General features: G+C 40.9%; 2 protein-coding genes across 8 annotated transcripts in view; one reads left to right on the top strand and one right to left on the bottom strand.

Moving 5' to 3' along the window:
• The window catches only part of SLC11A2 (solute carrier family 11 member 2), a 52616-nt gene extending 51145 nt beyond the window's left edge, over positions 1-1471 (top strand). For all 7 annotated transcript variants that reach the window (XM_045465144.1, XM_045465143.1, XM_045465141.1 and 4 more), the window contains one exon: positions 205-1471. In XM_045465144.1, the coding sequence (XP_045321100.1) occupies positions 205-282 (78 nt within the window). In that variant the 3' untranslated portion in view covers positions 283-1471. The remainder of the gene's footprint in view (positions 1-204) is intronic.
• A 4056-nt stretch (positions 1472-5527) lies between these two features.
• HIGD1C (HIG1 hypoxia inducible domain family member 1C) overlaps positions 5528-13150 on the bottom strand; it is a 31939-nt gene continuing 24316 nt past the window's right edge. The window contains exon 4 of the mRNA XM_045465139.1: positions 5528-5705. Coding sequence (XP_045321095.1) covers positions 5641-5705 — 65 coding nt within the window. The 3' untranslated portion in view covers positions 5528-5640. The remainder of the gene's footprint in view (positions 5706-13150) is intronic.

The following is a 13150-nucleotide window of genomic DNA, read 5'->3' as shown; positions in this document are numbered from 1 at the left end:
AGTTTGAGCCCCACATCTGGCTCTCCAGCTCTCCGGCTCTCTGCTGTCAGCCTGGAGCTCACTTCAGATCCTCTGTCCCCATCTCTGCCTCCCCCCTTCCCCCGCTCACGTGTGCACTCCCTCTGTCTCTCAGAAATAGACATAAAAAAATAATAACAAATACTTGCACATCAGTCTAACCCTTTTTCATTTTTTTGTCCTTAGTACCATCTGGGACTGACAGCTCAGCCTGAACTCTACCTTCTGAACACCGTGGATGCTGACTCACTTGTGTCTAGATGACTGACAGCCTGAGAGACTGTTTAAGAACCACTTTGTCTTAGTCCTTTTGTGCCAGGTGTCCTGTTAACATATCTCTGTTAGTTCAGAGGTGAGTTTTGTTCAGATGTTTTGAACAAAAGTCAAAGATTTCCTCATGGGAAGGGTGTTAAAAGCTGCCAGTTCTAAGTGTAGGACAGAGACCCACCCACCTCACGATGGTCCTACAGTAGCCAGAGTGACATGATTGGCCCACGGTGGCCACACACCCCTATGGGCTTGTGTCTTGACCTCTGGAATTTAAAAAATATATAGGTGTATATATTTATGTAAACCTGAACATGTCAGTTTGGGTAGAGTTTTAAGGTTATGTGAAATTGATAGGTCTTTCTTATTTTTTTAAAAGCTATAGATAAATCAGATATTTGTTTTCTCTGGGTCACAAGTGACAGAGGAAAGGGAGTAATGCTCTTTTTCAGAATGATCTGGTCAAATTGACTTGCCTTTTAAAGTGACACTTGACTATGGCTAGTTACATTCGATTTCAGTTTTAACCAGACCCTTAGCGACTACTGACTAGCAGCACATCATTTCTAAAGGAAACAGTTCTTCTTTTCAGCAGATTTATCTTGGTTATATTGTGTGCTTTGTAATTATTATTCTTTGTTGCTTTTCTTGAAATCTTGTCAGAGGTATGGTGGTATTTCCCAAAGAGCTTAATACCTCATCAGAAGATTCAGAAACCATACTCTAACCAATGATCAGTTTTCCATGTGACATCGTAACTCAGCCCATTCTAACATTCAAGCTTTAGGGATAAAAAGAAGAACCTTCTAACATTTCACTTTGTAAGTCCCAAACAGAAAATGATGGAGGTTACTTGTTTTCTTTCTAACGTTTGTAGAGTTCTACCATGTCTTTTCTTCCTATTTTTCCCCACTAAAACTCCACAGACACCATTTCTAGGTCCAAAGTCTATTTCCAGGAATGCTTAATATTTCTAGTGTTGAATTTCCTTGAATGCTGAGCATTTTATTTAAGATATTTATATCAAGTAATACGAGAGCAGAACTAGACCAGGACGTGGACGACTAGTTCTCATGTCATAAACTGCCTGCCTACATGTGGGTGATAGACTTTTTTTGACCCCTCTTCTTAACCAGGACTTTTTTCCTTAAGATTTTTATAATAAAAATGAATATTTAAAAATTGGGAAAATGTTGCATAATTATCTGATTGAAAAGAAGATTTGCCACACTGGGCTTATATTCCTGCATGGAATTGCAGTTGGCTGGAACTGGATGGTGGCTAGTCCGTTTTAATGGACTATACTCAGGGTGGCACACACTTCTTCGATTCGTTTCCTTCTAGCCCCAAAGACATTGAGTTTGCAAACCCTGCAGCTTTTGTATGACTTTGAGCATCATTTTCCTCTTTCAGCTTAAAAGTGAAATATCTGACCTCTCTGTCTTATTTTAAAAGTTAGTATTGGGCACCTGGGTGTCTCAGTCGGTTGGGCGTCTGACTTTGGCTCAGGTCATGATCTCACAGTCTGTGAGTTCATGGCCCACGTCGGGCTCTGTGCTGACAGCTTGGAGCCTGGAGCCTGTGTCTCCCTCTCTCTCTGCTTCTCCCCTGCTCATGCTCTGTCTCTCTCTGTCTCAAAAATAAACAAAAACATTAAAAAATTTAAAAACAAATAAAAATGAAAAAAATAAAAGTTAGTATTTTTTCAGTAAGACTTTTTAAAATTCCAGACATCGTTTATCTTCACTTATAAAGACTTGGTCCTCTAAGTGGCAGGGAGTTGTCTAAGGTAATACTTTTTAAAAATTCTCTCATTTCTATTTCAGAGGCCCTTGAAACTTCTGGTAAGAGTAGCATTTGTAGGTTAGAGTCCTTCTGATCTTAAAAATGAAACTGAATTAACATCAGTTATCAGCTTTCATTTGAAAACGAGATTTCTTTTTTGAAAGAGAGGGAGAGCATGAGCACACACGCACATACAGGAGAGGGGCGGGGCGGGGGGAGAGGGAGAGAGAGAGAGAGAGAGAGAGAGAGAGGGAGGGAGAGAATGAATGAATCTTAAGCAGGCTCCATGCCCATTGCGTAGACTGCTGTGGGGCTTGATCTCATGACCCTTGAGATCATGACCTGAGCCAAAACCAAGAGTGGATGCTTAACTGACTGAGCCACCCAGGTGCCCTGAAAAAGAGATTTTTTAAATGAGTTTCAGTATTTTAGATTTTTTTAAAGACATTTTATTTATTTAAGTAATCTCTACACCCAACATGGACTTGAACTCATAACCCCAAGATCAAGAGTCACATGCTGTTTGACTGAGCCAGTCAGCTGCCCCACAGTATTTTATATTCTTTATACACAGATAGCAACTCTAGATGAACCAATTTGGATTTTCCTGCCTCTCTTGGAAATTCAATTTCTCAGGTAGTTAGTTTCATGACCAGAGAGTGTTCGGAGAAAGAAGAAAAAGGTTACAAAATTCTGTTTTGCCACTCATAAAAAGATGAAGTGCTTGGTTAAACAGAGACTAAGTACTTGGGGGAGTCTAGCTCTCATCTCCATCCTATGGCTGTACATTAATGGAACAGACTGGAGTTTACAAAAGCTTTTAAGTTTGGGGCGCCTGGCCCACTCAGTCGGTAGAACATGCAACTCTTGATCTCAGGTTGTGAGTTCAAGCCCCATGTTGGTGTGGAAGCTACTTAAAATAAAAGTAACTTGAAAAAAATGTTTATAAATTTATCCATCAAGTCATACAACTCCTGTAATCTGAAAAGTTGATAAACCGAGTCACACCAAAATCAGTAGAGGAGACTGATTTCTAAGGAATGAGTCTTGGGTAAACTTTTTTTCTAAGTTAGAGCTTTTAATCATTCTCTAATTTATATTTACAAATCTGGATTTTATATTATATGCTTTTATAGCTATTAACATATTCAATCGGAAGATAAACCTAGAAGCATACACTCAACTCAGTTCCTCAGGTTTAACATTATGGAGTCAATTTATAAGAGGATGCTCTGACAATGAATATCCAGAATGTCAAAAAAATACAACTAAATAATAGTTACTGGGCAGCTGCTGCTACATAACCACATGTCCACCTAATATAAAAGGCAGTCAGTCAGTTTTGGTTCAGGTCATGATCTCACAGTTCATGGGTTCGAGCCCCATGTTGGGCTCTGTACTGACAGCTCAGAGCCTGAAGCCTGCTTGGGATTCTGTGTCTCCCTCTCTCTCTGCCCCTCCCCTGCTTGTGCTCCATCTCTCAAAAATATATAAATGTTGAAAAAAAAATTTTTAATTAAAAAAAATAAAAGGCAGAGCATATTGAGGCAAATGAAATAGTTTAGCAAGTGAGGCATCAGGGGTTTCAGTAGTTAATGAAAAAAGCCTTCTCAACTTTAAACATTATGATATCAAGCCTCCAAAGTTTTGCCCCAGAAGTGTTGTCTTCATTCGGGTACTGTATTTCACCTATATGTAGGGTCCCTGCAGTGACCCCTCTTCTTAACCCAAGCTAAAGTGGATAAATGAGCATCCTGCTTCTTTTCTACACAGATGATTTTACATGTTAATTTAAATACAGTTTGTGAGTTCTCATGCATAGCTATTCTTGGTGAATAAATACTTTGCATTTCTGTTTCAAGCAATAAATATATTCAGCTCTCAGTAAAATTACAAAATTCTGGAACCTGTTGGGTGTTTTGAAAAAAGCCCATTTCTAATTAAACACTTAAGTCTATTTTTAATGCAGAGTATACATTGAGAGAATGGAATCTTTCCAGGACCCTGAATAGAAGTACTTCTCCATTGTGGAATCAACACGAGGGGTGACATTTCTATGCCTGCTGTTCTCAATCTCCCTGACCTCCATGCAACATATTAGATCCAGCTGCAGGACTATTTAGTGGAATAAAGTCGTTGGATTCTTGCCTTGCCTATTTTCCCCAGAGGACAGTGTTGCCCAAAATATGTATACTTGTTGGTGGAACTAGGAGAGCCCCATGACAGGTACAAATGACAATTTTAAAAATAATTGCCTGTGCCAATTAATACACAGAACAGTGGAGGTTAATGCCTGGACTGCAGACTTAATTTCAGCTATTCCGACATTGTTTCTTTTCCCAAATACTAGACTTCACCTTCCTTTCAGATGATCTCTCCACCGGAGGAGACATCAAAGAAAAGGAAGTAACCACCACAGATAATTTTATAATGCATTCTTGATTTTTTTTCAGTGAATGCTTTTTTCATTTGTTTGTTTCTGGTTTTGCTTTTTTTTTTTTTTTTTTTCCTTTCTCCCCAGGCTTGGAGTCTTAGAAGGTAGATCTGAGTCACAGATGTAATGACTTCAACAGTATAGTTAATTTTTTAGAACCTTAGGGCAGTTGTAGAGGAGTTTCAGGTCACAGGTGTAATTAACATTTAATGTCTGTTTTGATTTCTGTGTTTTCGAGTGTCATACCAGATTAGCAATAGCACTGGGCTAATTCCTTTCACCCCTACAGTTGTCGTCTGGGGAAAAGGGATTTTTTTTTTTAGCAATTCACCTTTGTACTCCTAGAAATGCTTTCAAGTATAAAAATGAATACAAAGACATTTAAATGTTAAACATTTATGTTTGTGGCAAAATAGTCAAATTTCGAGATAAGAGCAAAGTACACAATGGTCAACCAAATTTAAATAACAACATGGCCATTCTCCTCTGATGTAATTGTTTCCCATTCTCAAAAGGAATTTATGAAAGCTTTAATTACCTTGCCCTATTTGGAGAGAATTAAACAATGAATGGAGCATCATTTTTTTTTTAAGGTTTATTTATTTATTTTGAGAGAGAGAGAGAGAGCAGAGGAGGGACAGCAAGAGAGAGACACACACACACAGAATCCAAAACAGGCTCCAGGCTCTGAGCTGTCAGCCCAGAGCCCGACATGGGGCTTGAACCCACAAACTGCGAGATCATGACCTGAGCTGAAGTTGGACACTTAACCGACTGAGCCACCCAGGCTAGACCGTCACATTTAATACAGATATAGATAATTTTTCTGTAGCCATTATATAACTAACTCCTAATTTTCAGATTGGTTTGACATAATATAGATTATTTTTGCCACTAACTAGAAAATAAACATTCTAAAAGTCAGAAAATCATGTCCTAGGTTCTGAAAGACAACAAGGATATTTTTGAGTTGACTATGACTCGATTTGGAAATCAACATAAACAATTGAGACTTGCTATACAAGGCTATGCGAATCCTGTCTCATACTTTTGCAGTATAATTTACTACATACTGAAAATGTATTCTTCAGAATAAATAGTTTTCAGAAGCCTTCTTGTCTTGTATGTATGTAGCTTCATTTTTTGGACACATTGAAGAATCGAGGTCTAATGTAATCCTTATACATAGAATAGAGAACACCTAGAAACAAAAAGATAGACATCAATACGGTATCTATGGGAAACAAACACTGAATTTATTGTATTCTGCTTGTATTTTTCCAAAACTGTCCCTCAGTTTGGGTGCCTTTTCTTTTTTTTTTAAGTGACCTCTACACTCAATGATGGGCTTGAACTCACAACACCAAGATCAAGAGTCACATGCTCTACTGACTAAGCCAGCCACGGGCCCCGTTATCCCTTAATTTAAAAACAAACAAATGCCTTCCATCTCACTAACTTTTGGCTTAGATTATATAAGTGGCTCCAGAAAAAGAAGCCCAAAAAAGTTAGAGCCCATTAAGATCAGTACAAATCTAAATCTGAATTTATAATGTTACTATGTCATCCTAAAATTTGAATTTTAAAATATTGGTGAAAAAGAGAGAGGGGGGAGATTTGGCTAGATAATAAAATCGAAATAATAGACACCTCAACTTAGCAAACCTCTATTCAGTGTCTGCTTGTGCTCAGCATCTCAAGAGAAGCAAAACTGCTTCTAGGGGATTACAGTCTAGTGGGTAAATTAGCTGTGAGTTTAGGCAGATGACATAGATGTGGGTCTTTCACCAGGATGAGGTCCTAGGGCCATGCAGAAAAGGGTAAGGAGTCAGGGGAAATAGCGTGTGGAATAGAGTGCTTTCGTTGAATTGTGGGGATGTCAGCAAATGTTCATACCCAAAGCAAGTTAAGGAGTCCCGCTCAGCTCCCATTCCCACCCGTATCAATTATCAAGGCTTCAGATATCTAGTAGATTGTCTAATCTAAATCCTCCATTTTCTTCTGCTTTCTTTTTTTTTTTTTTTTATTTTTTTCTTCTGCTTTCTTACACCTCTTGTTAATATCTTCAAAGAGCGCACAGAGAATAAGGGGTCAGTAAGTTAGTTGTTCTCATCTCAACATGGTAGCCACGTGAGGCAGCTGTCTGCACAATTTTCTAACGAAACAGGAGTGTAACTATCATAGATGCATAAGATCCAAGGCAAAAATATGCTTACCTGAATCATTGTCGTATCTAGGGAAATAACATTCTCCAATGTAGAGAGACTTCTAGAACTCATTTCCCTATGCTTATTAGACACAGATAATTCTTACCTCATGCCTACCTTTTAAATGTTGGTGTTCCCTGCAGTTCCAATCTCAACTCTTTTCTCGCCTCACTCACACCTGTTGCTTCACTGGTAAGCAAGTTATTAGATCTCTCTTCTGAACATGAGACTTATATTCATTATACTATATGTGGCATTTCCACATACATGGGTAGGTGGCTGCCAGACTTTTAAATTGTGCACAAATCAGTAATTTGAGCTTGCCCCTCAAAATGTTCATTTATTTATAAACTTATATAAATGTACTATTGGTCAGTGTGTCTGTTAGTAAAGCTTTTTGGTTTTTTAATTTTTTTAATTTTAATTTTTTTTTTGATGTTTATTTTTGAGAGAGACAGAGACAGAATGCGAGTGGGTTGGGGCAGAGAGAGAGGGAGGCACAGAATCTGAAGCAGGCTGCAGGCTCCAAGCTGTCAGCACAGAGCCTGACACGGGGCTCGAACTCACAAGGTGTGAGATCATGACCTGAGCCGAAGTCGGACACTCAATCGACTGAGCCACCCAGGCACCCCAAAGCTTTTTGTTTTTAAGATAGGAATATATTCTCCCTACATACCCACGGATCTCCTTCTACATCTCCTAGGGTATGAGTACTCTAATTTAGAGACATCTCAGTCAGTATAATATAGAATTAAGAGTTCAGGCCCTGGAGTAGAGAGCCCACGTGATTGTGAGCAAGAAAGTTTTCCTCTCTAAGCCTCAATTTCCTTATCTGTAAATGGGATTATAACAGTACCTACCTCATAGGGTATTGTTTAATAAAGACTTTGGTCTTCGTCCACAGTTCCTGGCCTAGAGCTTCTAAAATGCTTGGAATTTACCAGGTATGGGAGTATCTTTGTTATTCATGAGCCTCTTGGATCATACCGGAGTTTACGTTAATGGTGTGATCCATGGTGGGCTCCTAGATAACTTCAGGATATGGCTAGTCATGCCAGGAAGACCAATTATGTGACTAAACCTCCAGGAGGGGAACAGGACTGGAGACTTAGTTGTGTCATAGGGCCAGTGATTCAATCAATGGTGCCTACGTAACGAAGCCACAATAAAAACTCTGGGTACTGAAGCTCCGTAGAGTCTCTTGGTTGGTAAACACACTGATGTGCTGGAAGGGTGGCATTCCACAGGGAGAGGGTACAGAAGCTTTGAGTTTGGGGCGCTCCCAGACCTATACCCTATGTGTTTCGATTGGGCTGCTTCTGATCTGTATACTTTGTAATAAAACTGTAATTGTAAGTATAGAGCTTTCCTGAGTTCACAAGTTGTTCTCGTGAAATATCAAACCTGAAGGAGTCTTGGGAACCCCTGAATTTGTCGCTAGTTGGTCAGAAGGGCAGGTGGCCTGGGAACCCCCAATGGCTGGTGTCTGAAGTAACAGCAGTCCCTTTGGGAACCATGTCCTTAAACCTGTGGCATCTGAGGTGAGCTGCAGTGGTTGGCGTCAGTATTGAATTGTATTACAGTACACCAGGTGGTGTAAAGAGGTATTAATTATTAGGATTAAATCACTATATTGTACACCTGAAACTAACATAACACTGTATGTTATACTGGAATGAAAAGAATAATAATATAAAGTTTACCTACAAAAAAAGGTTAAGTGAGGTAGTGATATATAAAGCAATTAGAGTGGGTTCCACATCATAAACACTCATTAACTATTAGCTATTATTTTGTCCAGTACTTACTGGACTTACTCTCCTACCAACCCTGTTCTGCTTCATTTTTTACATTGGTGCAAGGCCCATCTTATATCGGATTGCCCAAACCAGAAACCTAGGAATCATCCTGGACGACTCCTTCCTTCCTTTTCCCACGCACTTAGTTGCTGAGTCCTCAATGTTCGTAGACTCCATCTCCTCCCGTTTTCACCATTACTGCTTTAATTCAGACCCAGTTCATCATCTCATTGGCCTCTCTGTCTTTATTTTCTCCCCTCCTTTGCCAATCATCTCTAATCATTTTCTTTTTCCTTTTGACATTTTTTTTCATGGTGAAATATAATATGCATGGAAAACAGTAGACACACTTTAAACGACTAGATTAACAAACAGTTGTAGACTGAATACCTGTAATCGTGGGTCAAGAAATAGCATATAGCAAGCATCCTAGAAGCCTGACTATATCTCGCTCTCTTTTCCATAGATAACCACCGTTCTGACTTTTATGATAACAGTTTTTTTCCTTGTCTTTATAGTGTGACCTTCTGTTTAAACAAAGTTTCATATTGCCTGTTTTTGAGCTTTGATAAGGCAGGCATCTTTCTGAGCTGCCATTCTGACTACGTTACTCCCCTGTTTAAATCTTTCACTGGCTCACTTCATCTCGTTGACTTCTCAGCTCGCAGCCATGTAGATCTATTGGGGATTTGTTTTCTATCAGGCTAACTAAACTGTAATTCCCATCCCTGCATTTTTTCTGAGTTAGCTTGGCTCACAAGAGACATTTTGCTTGAGATTTGAAGGTAGAATTGAAGCAGTATAGCTTCTGTATTCTTTTCACACTTGGAAGGCTCGGTGCAGGGTTACTAGGCGCTGTTACAGCTTGTGCGTGTTGTTTATCTGCTGGCTCACCTTGCCGTTGCTGGGCAGCTGTCAGACCCACGGATCGTTCAGCTCCTTCTGGAGCTCCTCCTTTAGCTTCTTTGGCTACAAGGCCAGTGGATTAGCTCCATGATAGACGGCGCCAGCTTCTCCTACAGGTCACACCATGATCGAAGTTGGAGTCAGTTAGAGACTGACTCAGGTTTCTATTTCTCTGTGGGTTCCAGCTCTTCCTTGCAGATTCCAGTTTATTTTTCCTTCCCAACTGCTGCCTGGCTAAATTTAGGCTCCAGTATTAGAAACATAAGCAACAGCCTCACATGGACTGTTTAACCAGCTCCCAAAGTTGGTTAGGGTCATGTTTCTATAATAACTCCCTTTGTATATATCACTACTCACAGTTTTACTTCTCTGGTTGAACCCTGACTGATACAGATTTTGGTATCAGAAGCTTCCAGAGGAACATAACCATGAGTGCAGGTGCTCTGAATAGGTTCTGGGTCATCTCGAATTGGCTCTCTGGTGTGATGAGATTTAAAGATATTAATGGCCATTTTTTCCAGTAGTAAAGACAATGCTAGCAGCCCATGGCATGCTAGCAAAACATTTTTTAAAGACTGTCGCCTATAGATAAGATACCCTTAATCAGGTGCCTGTAGAAAACAAGGCTTTGGGGGGCGCCTGGGTGGCGCAGTCGGTTAAGCGTCCGACTTCAGCCAGGTCACGATCTCGCGGTCCGTGAGTTCGAGCCCCGCGTCAGGCTCTGGGCTGATGGCTCAGAGCCTGGAGCCTGTTTCCGATTCTGTGTCTCCCTCTCTCTCTGCCCCTCCCCCATTCATGCTCTGTCTCTCTCTGTCCCAAAAATAAATAAACGTTGAAAAAAAAAAATTAAAAAAAAAAAAAAAAGAAAACAAGGCTTTGGGTGATCAAGTATTTACTGTCATAGAATGTTTGGTGGAAAAGAGAAGTATAATTAGGTTGGTTTCTTCTAAGTGTGCTGGAGAACTCGGGAAAACAAAATGATGGGCTCAGGGCTTTTAACTCCTCGTTTAAAGTCCGATGAGGGGACCTGAAAGCTTTATGACTTCCCAGAAAGAAACTCAACTCCTGTAGCTGTGAGGCTGATATTTTTGAAAAACACAACTCAGGGACTAATCCTGTGAGTGGCTAATCACTACAATCATAAAATTCCCACCCTCACAGAGTCTCTTTTGTCAAAGTTAGGGTATTGCTTTGGAAAGAGTGGGACCCTGAAAATTAGGATGGGGATACGTGGGCAGATTTCAGTGAAAGGGAGTCCTTAAATCCCTGTATCTGACTGAGACCCCTTTCCACTCCTTTCAGAGAACGACTGAAACTTGGACTGAAAGGTAATCTCCACTAAATGAAGCTGCAATGCCAGAGCTTTCTTGGTATAATTCTAAGGTACAGCAGTGATTCTGTACTGGCAGTGATTCTTCTTTACTGGGGCAATTTTATTCCCCAGGGAAATCTGGCAATTTCTGGAGCTATTTTTGGTTGTCACTCCGGGGGTGGGTAGGTGCTATTGGCATCTAGAGGGTAGGGGCCAGGGATGCTGCTAAACATCCTGTAATGCACAAGACAGCCCTCCACAACAAAGAGCAATTAGTCCAAAATGTCAGTAGTGCCGAGACTAAGAAACCCTGACATTTGGGAAGGTATCCAAAGGCTTAGGGAGATTGGAATGTTAAGGTAGATTTATCCTGCTCATTCACCCCCTAAATATATCTACTCCCTTCACCAAGGCTGGGAAAAACACATTTGTGAAGGGAGTCCTGGCATCCTTGGAGAGTTCCGTGGCAACTATCTTCTGTAAGCCAGAAATGACGGTGGAAACTGCTAAGCTTCCTGAATTCAGTGGAGATGGTGGGATCCTGGGAAGCAGGGGTCAAGGAGCACCATTTAATTGACAAAGACGAGGAAAGTGTGATTACTGTAATGGGCAGCAAAGACTAAACAGTAATCAGAATAGGCTAAACCACAAAGACCTTTGGCATTGTCTAATTGATTATGGTGTTCCTAGAGTTGAAAGTGGTGGGCAACATTTAAGCAGAAAAGCTCTAGGTTTGGTGAATAAAAGTTTAACTTGAATCATCACAGTAGACAGCCATGGGCCCCCAACCAATTCCCAGATTTGAGTCACTTCACAGACCCAGAGTCCCTTGAATAAAGGAGAAGTCAGATCTCCTTAAGAAAAGATGCTGTTAACACGGCCAAAAAGTAAATACTATGAACAGATCTGTGGCCATTCACCAAGATGCCTATGCATAAGGAATGGCAAATGATCACATTTGTGAGATTATGAAACACTGGCTCTGAATTGATACTAATGCCTGGAGAATTAGGGCAGTCTACCAGTCAAGCTAGGAGTTTATGAAGGTCAGGTGGTCAGTGGAGTTTTGCTGTGGGTCCATTTTGCAGTTGGCCTGGTGGGCCCCTAAATCCATATGTCATTTGGATTGTCATTTCCCCAGTTCTGGAATGTGTAACTGAAAGGGACATACTCAGCAACTGTCAGAATCCTCACATCAGTTCCCTGACCTGGGGTGTAAGGGCTATTATGGTGGGGAAAGCCAACTGTAAGCCGTTCTACTTGCCTGTATCTACCAAAAGAGTAAACCAAAGCAGTACTGCATTCTTAGATGGACTGTAGAGATTAGAGCCATCATCAAGGACTTTAAAGATGCTAGGGTGGGGATTCCTACCGCATACCAATTCAATTTGCCTCTTTGGCTAGAAGACAGATGGCTCTTGGAGAATGATAATGGATTTCTATAAACTTAATCAGATGATCACTCTAATTGCAGCTGTTGTCCAGGTGTGGTTTCATTGCTAGAACCTATCAATACAAGCATCTTTGCTGTTTGATTCGCAGCTATTAATCTGGCTGATTGCTTTATTCTCTAGAGCTGTTTTTTTTGTTTTTTGTTTTTTGTTTGTTTTTTTCAACGTTTATTTATTTTTGGGACAGAGAGAGACAGAGCATGAACGGGGGAGGGGCAGAGAGAGAGGGAGACACAGAATTGGAAACAGGCTCCAGGCTCTGAGCCATCAGCCCAGAGCCTGACGTGGAGCTCGAACTCACGGACCACAAGATCGTGACCTGGCTGAAGTCGGACGCTTAACCGACTGCGCCACCCAGGCGCCCCTTAATTTTTTTTTTTCAACGTTTATTTATTTTTGGGACAGAGAGAGACAGAGCATGAACGGGGGAGGGGCAGAGAGAGAGGGAGACACAGAATCGGAAGCAGGCTCCAGGCTCTGGGCCATCAGCCCAGAGCCTGATGCGGGGCTCGAACTCACGGACCGCAAGATAGTGACCTGAGCTGAAGTCAGACGCTCAACCGACTGAGCCACCCAGGCACCCCTATTCTCTAGAGCTTTTACTAAAAACTACCAAAAGCATTTTGCTGTCACCCGGTTGGGCCAAGAGTATACTTTCACTATTCAGTCTCAGGGCTGCCTGAATTCTCCGGACTATACCATAATCTGGTCTGCAAGGACTTTGATCATCGCTCCATTGCACAGGACAGCACGTTAATCCATTACATTGATCTGATCTATCAAGGGGAGATTATGCTACTACTATATAATGGTAAGGTAAGGAGGTATGTGTGGAATCCATGTATCTTCTGGGCATTTTTTAGTACTCTCATGTCCTGTGATTAAAGACCGTGGAAAACTATACCCAATACAAGCAGACTGGCTAAGGACCCAGACCATTTAGGAATGAAGGTGTGGGTCACCATTCTAGT

Source organism: Leopardus geoffroyi, chromosome B4 (assembly GCF_018350155.1).
Source record: "Leopardus geoffroyi isolate Oge1 chromosome B4, O.geoffroyi_Oge1_pat1.0, whole genome shotgun sequence".
In the NCBI taxonomy this organism is placed as follows: domain Eukaryota; kingdom Metazoa; phylum Chordata; class Mammalia; order Carnivora; family Felidae; genus Leopardus; species Leopardus geoffroyi.
Note: the sequence above shows the minus strand (reverse complement) of the source record. Positions and strands in the feature narration are given on the sequence as shown.